The sequence below is a fragment of the Aphidius gifuensis genome, linkage group LG3 (assembly GCF_014905175.1).
Source record: "Aphidius gifuensis isolate YNYX2018 linkage group LG3, ASM1490517v1, whole genome shotgun sequence".
Classification (NCBI taxonomy): Eukaryota; Metazoa; Arthropoda; class Insecta; order Hymenoptera; family Braconidae; genus Aphidius; species Aphidius gifuensis.
The window spans coordinates 19,549,177-19,571,837 of record NC_057790.1 but is presented as its reverse complement, the minus strand read 5'-3'; the positions used below and the strand labels follow the sequence as shown (position 1 = coordinate 19,571,837).

General features: G+C 25.1%; 2 protein-coding genes across 4 annotated transcripts in view; one reads left to right on the top strand and one right to left on the bottom strand.

The window, feature by feature from the left end:
- Positions 1–1,631: 1,631 nt before the first annotated feature.
- LOC122852526 (7SK snRNA methylphosphate capping enzyme-like) lies at positions 1,632–6,495 on the top strand. The gene is made up of 4 exons (XM_044152394.1): positions 1,632–1,701; positions 2,424–4,019; positions 4,418–4,636; positions 4,723–6,495. Exons 2-4 carry the CDS (start codon positions 2,430–2,432, stop codon positions 5,491–5,493), a joined length of 2,580 nt encoding a protein of 859 aa, XP_044008329.1. The 5' UTR covers positions 1,632–1,701; positions 2,424–2,429; the 3' UTR covers positions 5,494–6,495.
- A 4,937-nt stretch (positions 6,496–11,432) lies between these two features.
- Positions 11,433–22,661, bottom strand: part of LOC122852524 (echinoderm microtubule-associated protein-like CG42247) — a 29,286-nt gene continuing 18,057 nt past the window's right edge. For all 3 annotated transcript variants that reach the window (XM_044152389.1, XM_044152390.1, XM_044152391.1), the window contains 12 exons: positions 16,464–16,709; positions 16,260–16,376; positions 14,557–14,803; positions 14,006–14,466; positions 13,826–13,921; positions 13,614–13,751; positions 13,264–13,524; positions 12,794–13,051; positions 12,543–12,705; positions 12,274–12,456; positions 12,100–12,195; positions 11,433–12,006 (listed from right to left, as the gene is read on the bottom strand). In XM_044152389.1, the coding sequence (XP_044008324.1) occupies positions 11,738–12,006; positions 12,100–12,195; positions 12,274–12,456; positions 12,543–12,705; positions 12,794–13,051; positions 13,264–13,524; positions 13,614–13,751; positions 13,826–13,921; positions 14,006–14,466; positions 14,557–14,803; positions 16,260–16,376; positions 16,464–16,709 (2,535 nt within the window). In that variant the 3' untranslated portion in view covers positions 11,433–11,737. The remainder of the gene's footprint in view (positions 12,007–12,099; positions 12,196–12,273; positions 12,457–12,542; positions 12,706–12,793; positions 13,052–13,263; positions 13,525–13,613; positions 13,752–13,825; positions 13,922–14,005; positions 14,467–14,556; positions 14,804–16,259; positions 16,377–16,463; positions 16,710–22,661) is intronic.

The window sequence follows — 22,661 nt, the reverse complement described above, 5'->3', positions numbered from 1 at the left end:
AATTAATTTTTTTCTTCTTTATATATTTTTAAATTTATTTGTAACGAAAAAATCAAATACATAATATCCATTTTTATTACTATTATTATTATCAGATATAAATATGACTTTTAATTTTGATATAAAAATCAATTTTTTATTTTTTTATTGAGGTGACTCATAGTCATCAAATCTTGAACTTGTGGCCACATTGTTGCATAAAAAAATTAAAAGCCAGGAGTGGCATGCAGACAACTTCCTTGTAGTTGCTTTTAACAGGCTTCCATTTAATCAAGCTCACCCTCAACTTAATTTCTCGTATAGCTCATAATGACATATATAAATTTAAAAGTAACATAACCGAGTGTATCTAGATCATCATCATGATGCGCATCACTCGTTTTCTTTATTATAAATATATATACCCACGTTTAGATTTTTTTTCTCCACATGTATATATATAATCCATGTGGTCATCCCCCAACTTCAAACAAACATCAACATCTATATATAATTATATTTACGTGAAAGTATAAAAATGGATATACACATAAATACCTGGTCATTTATTGAGACGTAAACACACCGCGCCCCTTTTTGATAATACTGCTGACATCAATCCAGACAAAAAATATATATATATATTTATTAACTATAAAAAAAAAAAAAAGAATAAAAATTGTTTTAACAACCCTATATTTGATCAAAGCCAATGTACAATGGCCATTCTATTAACGAGCTATTTTGTTATATTTATTTATTACATTTTAGTGACGTAAATAACACACAATATCGATTTATTTATGATCTATTATTAACATAATGTATAAATAATATTTTTTTTTTTATTAATAAAAAATATGTTAATAATAGAAATAAATTTATCTTCCCACATTTTTATGTATATAAATTTCAAGACACTTATTGTCTGTCTGAAAAATCAATGTAAAAACATGCAACCTGATTATCAATTATTATATTTCACACCTTTTATTAGTATACTAAAAAATTGTTTATTTAAAATTTTTTTTTTTTTGTTTAGAAAATATGGGTATTATTATTGTTATTATATTTTTTTTAATTAATGATTTTGCGATTGAAACACTCCTATGTTTGTCGTGTGGACATTTATATCCCGTGGCAGGTTTTTATTATCAATTATTTTCTTTTTTTTTATTATTATGTTTTTGTTTGTATTTAATGTATAAATATATATATGTGTATATGAGTTTGTGAACATTGAGCGTGTCCTCGAGTAAATTTACGGGAACCGGAGGTTCTGTTAATGGACACGATAGGTCATGAATCGAGTTCTCTGACGCGATTGATGACAGTAATACATATATTTCACAGACAAAGTTGTTCAGCTTAAATTTAATATATATTTATAATTTTTATTATACAATTTAATTTTATTTTAAAAAATATATTTTATATATAAATATATACGCATTTGAAATATCATTAATTTATTTTAAATCTCATTACTCTGTTAAATATTTTAATGGTAAATGATTTTTTTCTTTTTTTTTTTTTTATTTCGCTGGTAGTTGCTGCTGTTTAAGATTATTATTTCATGAATAAATTAAAGTAAATGTATGTATGGACAGCTGCGATAAGTGTTACTTGATAGAATAAAAAAAAAATACTGATTTTATTGTTGTTAATTCATTAATAAATTGTGCCAGTTGTCATATATCATCAAGCTGAATTCAATACAAGGTAATTAATATAATAATATATACATATTAAAATGTGATAAATGTTAATTAATAATTGAGCATACAGACCATCCGCTTTCATAGTGCATAAACTAATATGTACGCATGCGCAAACGCGGGAACAATAATTTTTACGTGTTGCGAGAACCCTTCAGTGGTTGGCATACAGTAATTTGATAAAAACAAATTGTCGTATTATGACCCAGTAAATAATTGTCCTATCAATTATTTATTGTATTAATAATATTATTATTATATTATAATAATTTTCTATTATTTATTTTCATTATAATGGCAATTTTATTTTTTTATTTTTCTTAATAATAAATATTATTTTTCACTAAATTCTTTTTTATCAGTTTTCAATTTATTTATATTTTTTTTTTTTTCCTGCAAATAATTAGTTTGATAATTTTTTTTTTCTTATGTCTTGAATAAATTATTGTTGATTTTTTTAAAATTTATTTTGAGTAATTACGTTGTTTTTGTTTGTAAGGTTTTCATGTTGTTGTTGTTGTTATTTTTTTTTTTTACTCAATTCAAGTTGCACGTGTAAACGTTTAAAAACGTTAACTTTGCAGTTAAAATTTTAACACTTTTTTTTTTTCTAAATAATGAGATAGTCATAATTAAAATATAATTTTTTTTAAATTTAAATTTTATTATTGTCAATTTGAAATAATATTAAATGAAATTTTTTTTTTTTGTTTTTAATAATTTTAGGATTCAATGATGTCATCAGCACAAGTTGATCGTCCGACAAAAGTAGGTCATCATCATGTAAATAAAAAAGAATCGGAAAAATCACGTAAAACTTTTACTCAACAATCATCATCACACAATAAAAAACATAATAAACCTGATGAGGGTCGTCATTTTAAATTTGGTCGTAAGCGTACTCAAAGTTTTAGTGGTAATGGTAAATTTTTTGCACCTTATAAAAGACGTAAAAAAGATGGTGTTATAATACCACCAACAAAATTTTTACTTGGTGGTAATATATGTGATCCTCTAAATTTAAACAGTATGCAAGATGAAGAAGTTAATAGAGCAATGAATGCTGTTACACCAAAATCAAGTCCATTACCAACACCAAGACATCGTAAAGAAGTTATTGAAGTTATAATACCACCAAATCTTTGTGATCCATTAAATTTAAATAATCCAATGGCTGATATGGAAGAATATGAAAAACAATTAATATCACCAACTAAAAGAGGCTTAAAAAAACGTCATAGAAAACGTAAACGTGCATCATCTGGATCTGGAAAAGAAGATGTTATTGAACCACAAACAACAGTGCCATCAACAACAGCATCAGCCACAATAACAACATCAACACCAGCAATAATAATAACAACAACAACACCAACAGAAAATGTTGCAGTAGCATCATCATCATCAACAATAACTGCAACAACTGAAACAATAACAACACCAATAATTACATCATCATCATCATCAACAACAGCTGCAGCAGCAGTAGAATCAACAACAACAGTAAATACAAATTTAATTGAACAAAAGACATCTAAAGATACTATTGATATTGATGAAAAGATTTCAGCAAAAGAAGAAAAAATAATAAAACAAGAACAAGACAATAATAATTCAACAACTGATGTTGTACAAATTGTTGATTTACAATTACCAGAAACATCAGTATCATCCAAAGAACAAAAAATTGATAGTCCACAAAAAGATAAAAATAAATTACGTTTAAAAGGACTTGATGATATTAAAGACAAACGTTTAAGAAAAGTTGATATTAAAGATAAAATAGTTAGTCCAGTTATACCACAACCAGGTGCATGGAAACGTTTACCACACAGATCAAATCAAGATAAAAAAAAAAAAGGTACACCACCATTACCAAATTTTCGTAAAAAAGATGAAAGATATCAGTATGGTAATTATGATAAATATTATGGATATAGAAATTTACATCTTGAAATTGATCCAAGATTAACTGTATTTTCACAAAGAAAAGAATTATTTTATGGTAAAGATGTACTTGATATTGGATGTAATATTGGACATATTACATTATCAGTTGCTAGAGATTTGGCTGCACATAGTGTTACTGGTATTGATATTGATCGTAAATTAATTGGTATTGCTAGAGCAAATATTAAACATTATGTTAATTGTGTACGTTCACCAGCTAGTAATCAAGATAATGATGATAATAATAAACGTGAATGTGATACTAGTTTTTTTCCAATGTCGATGCCAATTAATTATGGACCAATTGATGTTCCTGGTTTTACTAAAAATAAAGATCACAAAGGTTTTCCATACAATGTCACATTTGTTCAGGTAATATTATTATTTATTTATTTTTTTAAATTATAATTTTAATACTTTTGTTATCTTATGTTAATTATTATTATTTTTTGCACAATCATTTAACTGATCTTTTTTTAAAAAAAAGACATTAAATTTTATTTGTAAATGAATAATATAATCAGTTGTATTGTCAATATTTAACTTTGTTTTTTCTTCTTGCACGAACAAGTTGATAATTTTTTTTTAATACTAGTACTACTACTAATCAATTGACAACGATAAGAAACTTTTAAAAAAAAATCTAGTGATAGAAAATAATACAACTAATGAATAGAGTCAATAGAGTCTTATTTGCGTTTGCAAGTGTTTTATTTATTTGCTAATTAAATAGTTTAATATTTTCTAATCTTATAATTAATATTTTTCAGGGTAATTATATATTAGAGGATGATTCATTATTGACATCAGAGCAGCCACAATTTGATACAATTTTGTGTCTTTCAATAACAAAATGGTTACATTTAAATTTTGGTGATGCTGGATTGAAACAAGCATTTAAAAGAATGCATGCACAATTACGCCCAGGTGGTGTACTTGTTTTGGAATCTCAACGTTATGATAGCTACAAAAAAAAGAAAAGATTAACAGTAAGTTTATTATATTATTATAATTCTAAAAAAAGAAAAAAATAGATACATACATTATTTAATTGATAATTATTTATTTTTTACAGGAACGAATATACAGGAATTTTCAAAATATTCAATTTTTCCCAGATAAATTTACTCAGTATTTATTGTCATCTGAAGTTGGTTTTACAAAATGTGAAGTTGTATCAATTCCATGTCATCCATCAAAAGGTTTTCAACGTCCAGTTCATTTATTTACTAAAGCTGGTACAAGTCCAGAACGTGCAGTAACATCATTACGTTATATAGCAAGACAAGCTGAAAAAAGAGCATATGAACTTCGTGTATTTGAACGTGATTTATTTCCACATGAAGTTATTAAATTTGGTAATTTATCTAGCCAACGTAGTATTGAATCAGTTGGTCATTATGAACGTTTAGAAAATGTTTATGCACCAAGTACAACACCTTGTTATGATACACCAAGTCATAATAATGATAGTCAATCATTTGAACCAGATAAATCATGTCATGTTTATGCTGATACTAAACAAAATGATACGACAATTAAATTAAATGAAGAGCCAGAAAATTTAAGACTCAAAGAGCTTAGAAAACGTATTACTTGTGAATCACCAATTAGTACAAATGATGATAATACTACAAATGAAGATAATAAAACACAACAAAATCATGAAACAAAAAAAGAACAAAATGAAGATAATAATGATATTCAAGAAGCATCTTCATCATCATTTGTTGAACATGAAAAAACAAATGAAAATCAAGAACAATCTACATCAACTTCAGATGAAATAATATCTAATAATAATTCAGTAAGTACGAGCAAAACATCAGCCACTGATAATACATAACTTAAATTTATTTTAATAATAACAAAAGTAATTTAAAAAACAAACAAACAATAATTAAATAGTAATAATTAACTAGCAAGAATATTTTATTTTATTCTTTATAAATTTTTTTTTCTTGAGGTTTAGAATTTTTTCTTTTTTTTTTGATTTGCTAATAATCAACACAGATAAATTTACAGCTAGTCGAATTTTTATTTTACTTTTGTTTTTTCATATTCTGTATGATAGCAAAAAAATATATTATGAATAAATTAAAAAAAAAAAAAAACAAGGAAAAAGGGAATGTATGATGAAAATTGTGATTGAAATTTTTTGCTTGGAGCTAAATTATTATTAAAATCAATAATAATAAATTTATTATTAGTATTTTTAAATTGATTATATGGTAAAATAAAATATCAAAGAATTTAGATAATAGTTTAAATAATTAATATGGTTTTTTTTTTTTTTTTTTTTTTCTTTTGAAAAATCAATATTATTTTTTTCAAGGTACTTATAAGTGCAAAGTTTTCGAATTACATATGATGAGGGTATAATAATTTTATGGTTTCCAATGAAAAGTGTAAATTGTAAAAAAAAAAAAAATAATTAGAAAGAAAAACATAAACAGAAAAAATTTAAGTTTGTGCCTATATTGTCTTTTTACTGAAGATAAACGAGCTTATGGCTCATTTAAAATAAAATGGTTTAAAGACTGACCTTTTGGCTTTACTAGAAACAAATGCCGAAAAATTAAGATATTAAATTTACAAGACAAAAAGGAAAAAAAAAATAAAAATACCGTCAATTGTATAATTGAATTTGATTTATTTAAAAATTTTTTTTCTTCTTTTTTTCATGCATTAAAAAAAGTGATGATGATAATTGTTATTTATTATTTTATTTATATTTTATATCATCATACGTTAAATTTTTATAGTAACTATTACTTTTGTTAAAATAAACAATATAAAAAATATAATTTCAGATGGAAAAAAAAATTGATAATAGAATGAAAAAAAGGGCATTAGCTTGCATAAATAAAAAAAATAAAAAAACCTTGAAAAAAATATCCGAAATAATTAAAATAATTAAGAGTAATTAAAATATTGATGAAAAAAAATTCTAGATGATAATATGGATACTGTAAATTTATGTATTTTTAAACTCATGAATATATTGTTTCATACTTGTTATTTATTTTTTAACGAATATTCGTAATTTCGTTAGGAGTCGTTAACAGTGCCGAAAATTCATTAAAATAAAAGAAAAAAAAAACAGTAAAAGTATTAAAAATAATACATAATGAACTAAAAACAAAAAAAAAAAATACATTAATTAGTGAGATGATGGTGGCTTATTATTATATTTTATCTAAAATTCAACATTACAATTATCATTGATTACTTTAATTATGAACAATAAAATTAGTTAATAATTAAAACGAAACAAAAAATCTAAATAACAAGTCGATATTTTAAATTTTTCAGTATGAAAGTTAAAAGTAAAACACTAGCCAGAGAAATTGATAATACTCTGTTTAAAAAAAAAAACTTTTCACTCATAGCGTTCCGTTGGTCTTTAAAAGTTTTTTTTAATAAACATAACAGCAATTTAAAATTGATTCAATAACTAAAATAATAATAGAATGAATTTCTCCTTTTTTTTTATTTTTTTTATTTTTCGAAATTATGTATACAGACATATGTATTATTACTATTATTATTATTTCTACTTGAGAAAATATTTTAAAGAAATCGACTCTGAGCGCGATCACTGAATTAAAATGTAATGAAGAAAATAATTTAAAAAAAAAAGATTAGAAATTGATATAAAATAGCAACCAGAAAATGCATACTGTATAAATTGTGGAGAATATTGGAGTGTAATTATTATAATAATAAATAAAAAAATTTAAAATGATTTGTTGTTGATTAAACATTTTTATCAGAAACATAGAATAAACAAAAAGGTATTTAATGCTTCAAAAGGTTTACCTCTTTTTCTTTATATTTCCCCAATAAATTCGATTTTTTCTCTGTATTTTTCACATAAAAAATTCTAATTTGTAACAGAAATATAGAACAAGCAAAAAATTAATTAGATCAATTCATGGTTCACCTCCTGTCCTTCATCTTTTCCTAATATTTTAAAAATAAAATTCATTTCTTTGAAAAAAAAAAACAGAAAACTTAGAAAAAAAATATTTCTTTTTGAAAAAGAATATAGAACTAGCGAAGAGGTATTTGATTTTATTTCTAGTTGACTTCCTGTCCTTTCTGTTTTCCTGATATTTCAAAAATAAATTTTATTTCCTGAAAAACAATATAAAAAAATTAAAAAAAAAAATTTCTATTTGAACAGGAATATAGAAGTAGCAAAGAGGTATTTGATTTTATTTCTAGTTGACCTTCTGTCCTTCCTGTTTTCCTGATATTTTAAAAATAAATTTTATTTCGTAGAAAAAAATAGTATTTGCAAAAATATCGAATACCTCTTTGCTCATTCTATGTTCCTGATACTCGAAAATTTTTTTTTTTAATTATTTTTAAAATTTTTTTGAAATTTGATAGAAAAAAAAAATTTTTGAGTATCAGGAACATAGAATAAGCAAAGAGGTATTTTCAAAAATATCAAATACCTCTTTGCTTATTTTATGTTCCTGATACTCGAAAAAATTTTTTCCACTTTTTTTTCAAAATTTAATAAAAAAAAATTTTTCGAGTATCAGGAACATAGAATGAGCGAAGAGGTATTCGATATTTTTGGAATATTCTAACACTGCAGTTTCTAAAAAAAATAATACATGGCGCTGAACTTGTTAACTCAAAAAATACCTCTTCTTCTGTTCTACAACCCGGATAAAACAGCCCTCTTCTATCTATGATATTTAAGTGTATTACCCCTATAGTTCTTAAAAAAACACCAGATGGCGCTGAACTTGTTAACTCGAAAAATACTTCTTTTTCTGTTCTACAACCCTGATAAAACAGCCCTCGTCTATCTATGATATTTCAATTTGTTACCCTTATAGTTCTTGAAAAAAACACCAGATGGCGCTGAACTTGTTGACTCAAAAAATACCTCTTTTTCTGTTCTACAACCCTGATAAAACAGCCTTTTCCTATCTACGATATTTCAATGTGTTACCTCTATAGTGCTTTAAAAAAACACCAGATGGCGCTGAACTTGTTAACCTAAAAAATACCTCTTTTTCTGTTCTACAACTCGGATAAAACAGCCCTTGTCTATCTATGATATTTAAGTGTGTTACCCTTATAGTTCTTGAAAAAAACACCAGATGGCGCTGAACTTGTTAACTCGAAAAATACCTCTTTTTCTGTTCTACAACCCGGATAAAACAGCCCTCTTCTATCTACGATATTTCAATGTGTTACCCCTATAGTTCTTTAAAAAAACACCAGATGGCGCTGAACTTGTTAACTCAAATAATACCTCTTTTCATGTTTTACAACCTGGATAAAACAGCCCTCGTCTATCTATGATATTTCAATGTGTTACCCTTATAGTTCTAAAGAAAAACAATAGATGGCGCTTCGTAGTGTGACTCAAAAAATACTCCTTTTCCTGTTCTACAACCCGGATAAAACAGCTTTCTTCTATCTTTGATATTTCAATGTGTTACCCTTATAGTTCTTGAAAAAAACACCAGATGGCGCTGAACTTGTTAACTCAAACAATACCTCCTTTCTTGTTCTACAACCCGGATAAAACAGCCCTTTTCTATCTTTAATAATTCAATGTGTTATCTCTATAGTTCTTAAAAAAACACCAGATGGCGCTGAACTTGTTAACTCAAAAAATTCCTCTTTTCCTGTTTTACAACCCTGATAAAACAGCCCTCGTCTATCTACGATATTTCAATGTGTTACCCCTATAGTTATTGAAAAAAACACCAGATGGCGCTGAACTTGTTAACTCAAAAAATACCTCTTTCCATGTTCTACAACCCCAATAAAACAGCTCTCTCCTATCTACGATATTTCAATGTGTTACCCCTATAATTCCTGAAAAAACACCAGATGGCGCTGAACTTGTTAACTCAAATAATACCTCTTTTCATGTTCTACAACCCTGATAAAACAGCCCTCTTCTATCTACGATATTTCAATGTTTTACCATATAGTTCTAAAGAAAAACAATAGATGGCGCTTTATAGTGTGGCACAAAAAATACCTCTTTTTCTGTTCTATAACCCTGATAAAACAGCCTTTTTCTATCTATGATATTTCAATGTTTTTACTATATAGTCCCAAGAAAATACGATAGATGACGCTTCGTAGTGTGACTCAAAAAATACCTCTTTCCGTGTTCTATAACCCTGATGAAACAGCCCTCTTTTATCTATGATATTTCAATGTGTTTACCTATTATAGTTCCCAAAAAAAATAAGAGATGGCGCTGATTTCTCAAAAATATCAAATACCTCTTTGCTCATTCTATGTTCCTGATACTCGAAAAATTTTTTTTCTATCAAATTTCAAAAATTTTTTTTTATATCAAATTTCAAAAAATTTATAGAAAAAAAATTTTTTCGAGTATCAGGAACATAGAATGAGCAAAGAGGTATTTGATATTTTTGAAAATACCTCTTTGCTCATTCTATGTTCCTGATACTCGAAAATTTTTTTTTGAATTATTTTTAAAATTTCTTTGGAATTTGATAGAAAAAAAAATATCTATTTGAACAGGAATATAGAACAGGCAAAGAGGTATTTTTCTATTTCATGATCTTTCCATAATTTCAAATTCTTGAAGAACCATTTTTGAAAAAAGTAAAGATTGGTATTAGGAACATAGGATGAGTAAAGAGGTATTCGACGTTATATTAAGCTTAATTCTAAAATAAATAAACAAAGTAATAAATAACAAGAAATTAGTGTTTGTAAGTTTTTATATTTATTATAAAGCAAAATGTTTATACTGTTACATACTCTTTTAACAGAATATAATCCACGCACAATAATTTTCAAATCTCTAAACAATCTTTTATTGCTTTTAATGTTTCTACTGATTTTAATTATCATATTTCGATATACATGTTATCAATACACTTACGCAAGAAAAAAAAAAAAAAAATGTAATTATTTTTTCCTTAATAAATACATGTCGTCCAGCGACAGTATTTATTTAAATTATTATTTGATTTTTACATTTCATTGTTCTATCAATTTCAAGATGTTCATTGCAATGAAATTTCCAAAAATTTAGACAATTAAATCATGTCTTATAAATGTGGTAAATTAACGACTAAAATTATAATTGTTGAGACAATTTAATTATTAATATAACGATACAATGTGGTGCACGATTTTGTGAATAAAATTTTTAAATAATTTCATTTTTTTTTTTGTTTTTACATTATACTCCAATTAATATATATCTTTGTCAATAGCTTCAATAGGTTTAATGCCAAAATTTATCCGATTATATTAATATTTAAATAATTTTTTTTTTGTTTTTAGCGATAGTGCACAATGTTAAAGATAAATGGAAGTGCAATTTAAACTAATATTTCTTTGATTAAACTGATATATATTAATTTATAATTAAAAACTACTATCAAATGAGGCGCCCGCGCCCCTACACATTATCATTGAATTAATAATTATTTATCTAAATTGTGTTTTACAATAAATTTATAATTATCATTATTTTTACGTTATTAAACGTTACGTAGCATGATTGTTATCGTTGTGATCGAATCGCAGTGTGCGTCATTTGATAATATACGATTATCCATCATTACAAGTTTTTTTCAATTTTTTTTAACATCAATTAACACTGACAATCAACAATTTTTAAATCAATAAAAAATATTAGTTTTATTTTTTGTTTTTTTTTGTTATATATTTCTTATGTTTGTTTAGTCATTAATATTATTTTTTTCTCTTGTTTTTTTTTTTTTTTTTACTATTGTTCCCTGGGAATGACAAAAAAGTCGAAATATTTTTTTTCATTTATTGTAACTATTTGATTGAATTTAAATTAAAATTTTAAAAATATAATCTATACTGATCGGATTACAAATTGAGTCATCAAAATTAAGTTGAAGGCAGTTTTGCTCGACTGGCGTCAATAATTGACTGAACCAGAAGGTTTATTATTGTTTATTTGTTTTTTTTTTTGTTATTATTTAATTCCACGAACGACCGGCGTCAGGAAGTTCTTTAATTGTTTTAATTAGAAAAAAAAGCAATAAATAATAGTTAATATATTTAAAAATAATAAAAATCTATTGTAATTATTCATCGACTAATTCCCAGAGCATAAGTGCTGCATCAGTACCACCAACAGTAACAATATTTTGATCATTATATAGAAAACGTGCACAAGCCAATAATGAACTGTATACTTTTTCTTCAACATATTCAGCTTTTGCACTGGTACAAGGATATCTAAATAGTCTTAAATAACCCTCGGCATCACCACTCACAAGCATGTCATGAGCTGCTGAACGACTAGATGTTGTTAGTACAGTTGTCAATGGATAATAACGATTATTCCACATGCCTATTTTAAAAATAATAATTCATTATCAACTGGCTTATAAAACATTGTTTCTTTCTTTAATTACAAGACGAAATATTGTTTAAAAATATTTACCAGAAACCATGTAACCAACTGTGCAATTGTGAGTATGCCATTTGACATCTTTCATAACTATTGGACTTTTTTCTGATTGCAGTGCTTTAATATCCCCTGTAATAAATAAATAAATATTAGAATTATAATTTTTATATAAAGTTAAAAGTTAAAAAATAAATGTAAAATTCTTACAAAATACAAGATCATAATCTTGAGTAACAGTTTGAAGAAATCTGCTATCTGAACTCCAATCAAGTTGTACAAGTGGCTGTGTACCACGTATTTTATTACTTTTTTTATATGAAAAACCATCTCTTGATACTCGAAAAAGATAAATACTACCATTTTGTGATCCCATTGCAATTATTTCTCCAGCTAAATAAATAAAAATTAAAAAATTTAAATATAATAAATAAAATTAAATAAATTAATACATAAATTATATATTAATAATATATTACTTGGATTATATCCAATACATGAAAGTGAAGAACCACAAACTCTAAGTGTTGCAACAGCTGCTCCAGTATCAGCAGCAAGTACAAGAAGATGTCCTTCTGATGAACCTGCAGCAAGTGCAACTCCAAATGGATGAAATGCAATACAAATACATTCAAATCCAACCTTAATAAACAAAAAAAAAACAATATTATAATTATTATCATGTGTTAATAAAATAAATAAATTTTAATTTAAAAAAATTCAATAAAACCTGTGTTGTCCATAATAATTTATGCCTTCTCCAAAGTGCAATATTTTTATCGTGTCCAGCAGTTGCAAATACTTCATCATCAGGATGTACAGCAAGTCCCCAAAGTTGTCTACCATGACCAAATACAACTTGATTAAATCTACGTTGTAATGAACCCTCAAGTATGTTGTTTCTTGTCGTGCCAACATAAATGTTTCCGTCATTTCTACCTGGTCGTTGAGGATAAATACTGCGCACACCACCTGCCGTTTCAGGTAGCTAAAAGAAACAAAAAAAAACCGATCAATGTATACATTTAGTAGTTACATATACTTATTGAGTTGCTTCACAAAGAAACACACTCAAGGTGCATCAGTTAATTTAATTTATCGATCAATAGATTTTAGCATTAAATACACATATACATGTATATATTTTGATTTTATAAAACTGATACTTTATTTAATATAAATTTATATTTTTTTTGTTACCTTTGTATCTGTAATGCGTTTGTAATTTTGAAGTGAATCCCAAGCAGCAATTTTACGATCTTTTTCACCACCAGATAATAAAGTACCTTCAGAAAGCATTACCAATGAACTTATTCCTTTATTGTGTGCTTCAAATTCCATTCTAACAAAATATGCACCATCAGCATCAACTGAATAAACTGTTATAAAACCATCACTATCTGCTGTTACAACATCACCATCTTGCTCAAATTGTATACTTGTTACATGTGTTCTTGATGGCTTTATAAAAAATAATTAAATTATTATTTTATTTTTATAACATAATGAAAAATATATATTGAATATATATATATTTTTTTTTAATTTACCGGTTTAATAATATCAGTTCTTTCAAAAAATCCATCTTTACGTCGATTCCAAAAGGTCAAATGTCCTCGTCCATGAGTTATCAAAAGATTATCATCAAGTGGATGAAAAGCTGCACCAGTCAAATCTTCTTGGAGTGTCTAATAAATTATAATAATTAAATAGGTACACATATATATGATAATTGATTATTAAATTTAATTTTAATACTCACTGCAACTTTACCAAGAAGATGACCCCATTGCCATTGCCATACAGATAAAATTGCTTCTCTACCAGCATCAACAACCAGCACATAACTTCCACCATTCTTTAGAAAATAAATTTAAAAAAATAGATAAAGATAAAATATATAATTTTATCATTATAATAAAGGATATAAATAAATTCTTACAAGTTGAGAAAATGCAAGTGCTGAAACTCCCATTTGAAATTCAGTCATTCCAAATACATAAAGTGTTAATAATGTTTCTGTTGACCAAATACGAACATGTGGTTGTGCTTTTCTATGTCTACCAGCTTTTTGTCCAGATGCAACTAATTCTCTACTTGGATGTACTTCCATACATGTTATATCCTCAGTATGACCAACATAATGACGTTGTGAATTTTCTTCACGATCAAATAATACAGCAACAGCAGCAACATAATATAATAATTCACCACTTGGTAAAACCCATAAATTTCTTCTTGTATCAGTACCACGATATCCATAAACCCATTCTAATTGTAATTTTTTATCTGGTGGTGAATTATCAACAAGTGGCAAATGTGATGGTGGATAAAATGAACGTCTTAAACCACGTATTGTTACTCTTGCTGGTTCTTCACGTAATACTTCAACTACACTGTAATCTATAACAAAAAATAAATCAACATAATTAATTTCAAATAAAAAAAAAAAACAATATGTCAGGATAAAAATTAAATACTTGATTCAATTACCATTAACTCTAACAACTTCAGAATCAGGTGCATAAAGTGCACGTGGTCTACTTTTACTACGTGCTCTTCTTTGTCTTCCAATATCACCAATAGGATCAGACATTTGTATTGATGGACCACGTGATCTTGATCTTCTTGCTGGTGATGATGTTACCATTGATGCACCCATACCCATTGCAGCACCAGTACCCAAATAAAATGTATCAACATCAGCAAATTCATTTCTCAGCTGAGAAAAACTTCGAACCTATAATTAAAATAATAAATAATTATTAATTTATTATACATTTAAATTAAATTTTATTAAATTAATAATTATTAAATTACATGAAAAATTTAAATTTTATCATTTATAGAAGAGTAAAAAAATGATTTATTTCAAAATTCTCGTGCAAATGGAAATTGGTCAATTTGTAATTCATATTCGGTCGTGACCTGAAAGGTGGATGGATTTTTGACCTTTTTCATCGGCCTTAATTTTTATTTTATATTTTTTTTTTTTATTGGCAAACTATAAATGTAGGTGGGACTTGATAATTTCAAGGGTCTTCTCTGTATCATCAAAACTCTTAAAAACAAATTTAAAAAAAAAATTAAAACTGATGCCGAATTTGCGTGTGGTTTATTTACATAATCCTAAATGTTGATAATAATAGTAAATAAAAATTTCAACATTCAATGGTATATATATTTTTTTTAAATATACACTCATTGATTTTATTTACGTGATGTAACAATCATTATTTTCTTTTCATTATTCCCCTTTCTAAAAAATTTTATAATTTTATTTTTTGATATCTTGATACAATTTAAAATGACTTTTTGATATTTTTTTTTTTTTTTTGTATTTCATTTTTACTCAAATGTATTGATATAAAAAAAAAAATAATAATAATACTTTAATAAATGTATTTTTTTTTTTATATAAAAAACTTTAAAATGAATGATATTTTATATGGATAAAATTATAAACAACAATCACAAGAATTAAATAACATTTTTTGTTATTTAAAAAAAAAATTTTTTCGCCAAGCTACGACCTTATTCCATCTCGACCCCAATCGTCACGCCCAAGTTTTACTTTTAAAATTGCTCTATATACTCTTTGAAACAAAACTCGCACATATTCTAAAGGGCCGACATCACATGCATATTTATGAATAACATTATTCATAAACTGATTTTTATATATATAAGAAAACGATGCCAACTAGTCTATTCACTCTCATTATCATAAATAACTGATAAACTGAAAAAAAAAAAAAACCTCATCAGATAATATTTACCCAAAGAAATAAATATAATTTATATTTTATTGATTTTTGACCTTCAAATAATTTTAAAAAATTTTTCTATTTAATTTCTTAAAATTACCATAAAAATTTAATTATTAAAAATTGATTGAAAAAGCAAAAAATGTTTTATTTTTTTTATTTTTTATATTATATATTGATAGAAATTTTGTAAATTTGTATTTAGGTCATTTGAATGATTTAAAACTGTTTAAAATGTAGAATAATAATTCAAAGACATTGTCTATATCAGTTTAGTGTTTATCGACAAAATATACAACACGATAGTCTGACCAATCATTTACCTTTTCTACTGTGACGTAAAACAATGACTAAATAAAAATTTTATTGTCCTGTTTTATTTAAATAAATGTATATTGAATTAATTTTATTAATTAAACATTAACTGACCTCTTGGCCTGAGACAGTAAACATTCTTTTGGCTCCGTTCATTTTCAAAACCTGACCAAGGTCTTCAAGTACTTCCTCAAATGGTTGTGATGTACGAAGATTTAGCAGTACTCGACACTAAAATTTAAATACAAATTTAAATATAAATATAAATGAAACAATAAATATTAAATATAAAAAAATAATTTTTTTAAGTTAATTAACCTGAACAGTGTGATCTAAATTATTGACAATTCTTATAACACGACCAGATGAAGGTTTTCCACCACCTGGTGGGGGTGCTTCTTCAGTTATTGAAGCTTTTCTGCTAAGACTTGCTACCGCTGCTGGTCTACTTTGCCATCCACCTCCTGCAATACTTCCTCTACTTGCACCAACACCACCACCTCCACCTCCAACACCTCCTGGTGCTGTGTACCAGGTATTATTTTTTTTACCATAGCTCGCCGGCTGAAAAAAAAATAAAATTATTATCATTAAAGCATGTCTGACTATTCTCATGTATTACTACTTAAATTATTTTTATATTTTTTTTAATTTTCAATGATAAATTATTATAATATATATAATCTTTAAAATAAATAAATTGTAAGATGTAAATTTATGACCACCTGAAGCATATCGGCCGGCAGCGATATAACTTCAAAAGAATCACTCATCAACACAACAAAACTATCACTAAAATCGTTCCAGTTAGAACAATTTATAATTGGTCTACTATTTTTTCTACTAGTGTTATTATTTATATTATTATTTATACAATAATCAATCACAGAATCGTTTTCAATTGACTCGGATGTACGCCTCTCCGGGCCAAAGTCCGAACAAAACGAAAAACTTGGCGACTCAATGGTGAACAATTGTAAGGGTCAATGCGCAATGTTAACTCCCTTCTCTTTTTTATTTTATTTTTTTAATCACATTTACAATTATTGCACGCACGCACGTACTGATGCACGCACGCACAATTAAATCTTCTTATTTTTTTTTTTTTCCCAATATTTATATTATTTATTTATTTAAACACCCTTATTATATCATCACATTATCATTAGCAAATTAAACATTTTTATTTTTTAAAAATATTATATTTTTTCATTTTATTTTTTTTTCAATTTATTACGTTATCATTAAATATTTGTAAAATTGATTTGACCTAGAAATAATATGTCACTCACTTTTATTTATTATTTTTTTTGTATTTAATAAAACTTTGATATATTAATTATTTTCGTTGTTAAAATTTTAATATAATCAATAATATTTATAAATTATTGAAAAATAAAAAATCGAAGAATTTATACTAGTTTTTTTTAAAATGTTAATTAATTTGAGAAAAAAAAAAATCATATTTTGTGATGTTTTAAGTTTAAAAGTTGATTGAGAACTGATGGATTTGGTAAGAGCGTAGTAGCACCCTGGTCTGTACTATCAGAAAATTATGAAGGATTCAATCTCCCCACTTTTTAACTATTTGACTATTAACTGGCTAACAAAAACTCCCCTCAAATCACCACTGCAAACCACGCCAAGGCCACGCGCTCGACCCAACAAAGGAGGTTGCCTCAATACACTTAACTGTTGAAGGACCATTTTTGTGGTAAACTATATATTGAAGACGACAAAAAGGGGGTGAAATTGGTAAAACAGTGTAACTGTTAAGAAATCTAGCAAAATAAGGGGTAGAAAAAGGAGAAGGAAGAAAAAAAAATACTCAAGGAGAAAACATTTTTCCCCTTTACTCGCACTTGACACATTAATATTTATTCGTTATAATATATCCGCACGAAATTTATGATAATTTTTTTTGTAATTTATTATCATGGCCTCAATATATTTCCTGGCCCTGGTGTCAATATTCCATTATTATTTTATTTTTCTTTACTCTCTTATTAGTTTTAATTGTTTAACATGATTCTTTCTGTATTTGGTAATTTTTTTCTGTCAATTATTACCATTTATATTGGATAAATGATTGTCGTTTTTTTATTTTTCGTTTTATAGTTGGTAAAAAAAATTGCAGACACACCCTGAAAGTGATGATACAATTTTTTTTAACCATAAATTATTTCAAATCATGCAAAAAACAATTAATTAAATAATCAATTTATATAATTTAAAAGAAAATAAAATTTTATATTTATATAAAATAATGTAAATAATTTAAAAATAATATTTAAATATATTTTAAATAAATCAAAATTTGTTGAAAAATTTTTTATATAAAAAAAAAAAAAAATCAAAAGAAATATATTTTTTAAACACGCACATGAAATTTTATATACCAATTTTATAATTATTTTTAAGAATTGTATTTTTTTCTTTTCTTTTTCAATTTTATTTTTTTTTTTACTTTTTATCGTAAGAGATTATTAAGGTAGTGACCATGAGAAATCGATCGTTATTTTTTTTTTTTTTATTTCCTGAGATTTTCATGTTTGTTCGTGTAAAAAAAAAAAATTTTCCTCAGAATCGACAGACGTATTGTAGAGTTTTTTAGTAATTTAGATTTTTAAATTTTTAACTATTAAAAAGAGGTATATGATAAAGTTTAAAAAATTAATTTGACGATCATTAGCCCTAAACAATGAAAAAAAAAATATATTTAATTTTCAAAATTTTACAAATGTCTAGCTGACCATTCCAATCAGGTATATATGATAATGTAACTATGAATCAACACAGGGTGAAGGTCAACATGACTCCTCCCTCCGATTTTCCACTCCCTGATAAACCCACAATGTTAATTAAACTCTTGATTAAACTACTTTTCAATAGACGAGTCCATTTAAAAAAATAGCAAAATTTAATCAACTCTATTAAATTACAAAAAACAATTTCATCAGTTGAAGAAAATAATAGTAAATAGTTTTACGAATTTTTATCTAGTTAATATCTAAACATAGATTTTTTAATATAAAAATATATTTTGCAATATAAAATTGGTAAATGAAGAAAATGCAAAATTTTTAAGATAAAAAAAATATAAATAATCCTCATAACATGTTCTCCATTAAACAGTTATCGTGCGTGAGGGAAAATAATGAGTTCTGGACACGAGTTAACTCACTTGATAACACAAAAAAACAATGTAAAAAAAAAAAAAATGAAAAGAAAAATCATATACGTGCATAAAAAGTAATTTAGGTCACGATATACTATTTTTTTTTTTTAAATCTCATAATAATTACTCTATAAAAATTACAATATTGTCAAAAAAAAAAACTTTAATGTGCAAAAATAAATATTTAATATTTTTGATTGTTTTAAAATTTGTAAGCTCAAAAAGCTAAGTGCGAATGGACTTGATCCGTTTGTGTATGTTAATTGGGACGAGTCCATTAACTTAAAGTATTGTCCTGAAGACAAGCCAACAATTTAGCAATAAATGTTGAAGATAAAGAAGGAGTCAAGTTGATAATTTACATATTTCATTGGGTGGTGTAAATTGTAAAACTCGATGACGCGCATTAAAGCATGCACCGAGGCCAAGGTCACTTTGCATTTTGCAACAACATATACATTAACAATCATAAATTAAATACACATTTCACCAAGAGTTTGTATACATCCTTTTAAAAATTTAATTTAACAAATTAAACAAGAAATAATAATAACAAAAAAAAAACTTTAATCTATTAATTATACAATCTCAATTGTGACGACAATTTTTTCTGCATTGTTTTTATTTCATTTTATTTTTTCAGTCATTAATTGAGCTTAATTAGTAAATTTTTGTTTATTATTTAAGTTCAATTACGGTATTTAACCCTTGACCTTTTGCCAAAACGCATTTGTCGGTCATGTACCTTAAATTTTCACTAGACTCAGTTGAATTTCCTTCAACACCTTCGTGCTTACTAGCGGCGTCGTTATGTCGAGATAACAATATTTGTCTGACAATGATAATCTGATTTTTTTTTTTTTTTAAATAAGCTTTTGAGCTTTTAAATGATTATTTTATCTTAAATTCTATATACTGCCAAGATATCTTTTTTTATTTTTACAATATTAAACGAACATTATTTTTTAAAAGTCTTTTTATAAATTAAATTTTTTTTATTTTCTAATTTATTTACTAAAAAAATTTGCAAAGACCTATTTGTATGGAAAAAAAAAAAAAAAATTATGATAAGCCGTACGTAATACACGAGCTCGACAAGGAGCTAATTTAAGTCAAATTAATGACTATTTAAATCTGGCTAATTGCATGTTTAGATTTTTTTATAACGAAAAAGAAAACTATATTTATAAAAATAAAACGCAAGGTCTTAAAAAATTGTTTATAATTTTTTGAATATTTTATATTAAATTTTCAAAATGATAACTTCTATTTTATCAACTGCAGGTTGAAAGGTTTTTTTTTTTTTTTTTTTAAATCAATTACATACTGTCAATTAAATTCTACTGTACAAATTAATTAACTAAAAAAATTCTCTTTCAATTTTAAATAATAAAAAAAAAGTATACCATAATTTTTGTATTAAAAAAAAAAAAAAAATATTACATACAACAACACAATTCATTGAAAAGAAAATCAAACAACTTGCTTGTTGATTGTAAATAAAAATGTATATTTTAACGATTAAGTAATAAGTCTTATTCTCGCTGTCACAGCAATGCTGATTTTCTGCAGTTTAAATATTTGCACATTGGAATAACTTATTATGTTGTATATACGACACATTAACCCGGTCACGCCACACCTGTGATTTTCTTAAGATCAAACAATCAAAAAAAAAAAAATAACATTTTAAACAATATATTAAATACATATATTGTACAGTGATTACTCAGAAATTAAATGATCTAAGAAAATGAAAAATTAAATTAATAAAAAATTAATCGAGATAACTATTTAAGCACACATAATATGTAAAATATTTTAAATAATTTAATCAGATATATTATTAATCAAAGTTTAATTAAATTCTACATGTCATTCAAGATTAATTCCAGTTGAAGAAGTCATGATATTAAATGGATAAAGACAAAGTCGTCAGATCCGATAAAATAAAAAATAATGGTTGTATGTTGTTGTTGATTTATTTATTCATTTTTATTTGATAAAGTGCGTGACAAGGATAAATAGGTGTGTTTGACGAACCGTATATATAATAGCGTGATAAATGACACATGAAAAATTTTTTTTCTTTTTTAAATAATTGACTAACGATATGGAAAATCACATATTATATTTTCCAAGTGTTTTATTTGTATATAATTTATATTTTAAACTTTAAAAAAAAGAGGCTAATTACTAAGTACAAAATGATATCTTTGATCACATAAACATAAGTATGTATAAAATTATAAAATAAAAAAATATAAGCTTATTTTTAATAGACTGAGAAAAATATATTGTCATAATGTTTATGATTATTTTGATTTTAGAATATAGCTCAAAATTAAAGCACAAAAATAATAACATTGACTGTAAATTATTCAAATTATTGAGGACAATAGTACGTCGGAAATTTAGATTATTATTTCAAAATAATCAAATTTTTTTAACTAGTAGTTTGTTAAATTAAAAAAAAAAAATAATAATCTGTCGATTTACTGTGTCCTTCTGGGGGTGAATTGTTATTAGTTATTATATGTTTCCGAGGGTTTTAGATTAATATCACCATGTCATTTAAAACTTCAAGAACAATCCAATTAAATTTTCATAATTTTCTTGTTTAAATAATCTGTGATTTTCTAGCACAACACGTGTGTTCCAATTACAATTATTAAAATATTTTAATCAATATAAAAAACATCATATATTTTTTCTTTATACTGTAAAGATTTTATATTCTATTTATTTATTTTTTTCTGTATGTTTATTGTCGATATTAGAATTAATTAACATAATTAGTTTTAAAGAATTTTGTATTTAAAATGATAATAATAATTATTAAATATTAGAAGGTTAATATATTTAAATGAATTTATTTGTTTTTTAATTTTTTTTTCTCATTTGTCGTCGAGACGTAAATTTTCTACGTATTAATAAAGTCTCCGTGACACACGAAAGCATATTAAAAATGTTGTATTTTTACAATTAAATGCAAATACAATATTTAATGCAGTATTGTAAATATATTTTTTTTTATTAATTTTATAATTAATGAATTTAAACGAAACTCTTGTATTAAAAAAATCAAAAGTATTTTGAGTAAATGTATGTTTTTTTTTTGTAATTAATAAGTTTAGCAAAAACTTGTCATTAGGTTTAAAATAAATATATATGAATCAATGTTAACTGGGCCATTGAACTCATTAAAATATTATAAAAACATTAACCAGTTATCAAGAAAGGACCATTGCTTTCTTAACTTTTTTTAAGTCATTAAATTTTCAAGATAAAAAAAACCTCAACCCACTAAAAGATATTCGCCTGATATGCTTAGGAAA

Coding starts and splice junctions, on each gene's coding strand:
- LOC122852526 (XM_044152394.1), top strand. CDS start 2,430: ATGATGTCATCAGCACAAGTTGATCGTCCGACAAAAGTAGGTCATCAT. Junction 4,020..4,417: donor ACAATGTCACATTTGTTCAG/GTAATATTATTA, acceptor AATATTTTTCAG/GGTAATTATATATTAGAGGA. Junction 4,637..4,722: donor AAAAAAAGAAAAGATTAACA/GTAAGTTTATTA, acceptor TATTTTTTACAG/GAACGAATATACAGGAATTT.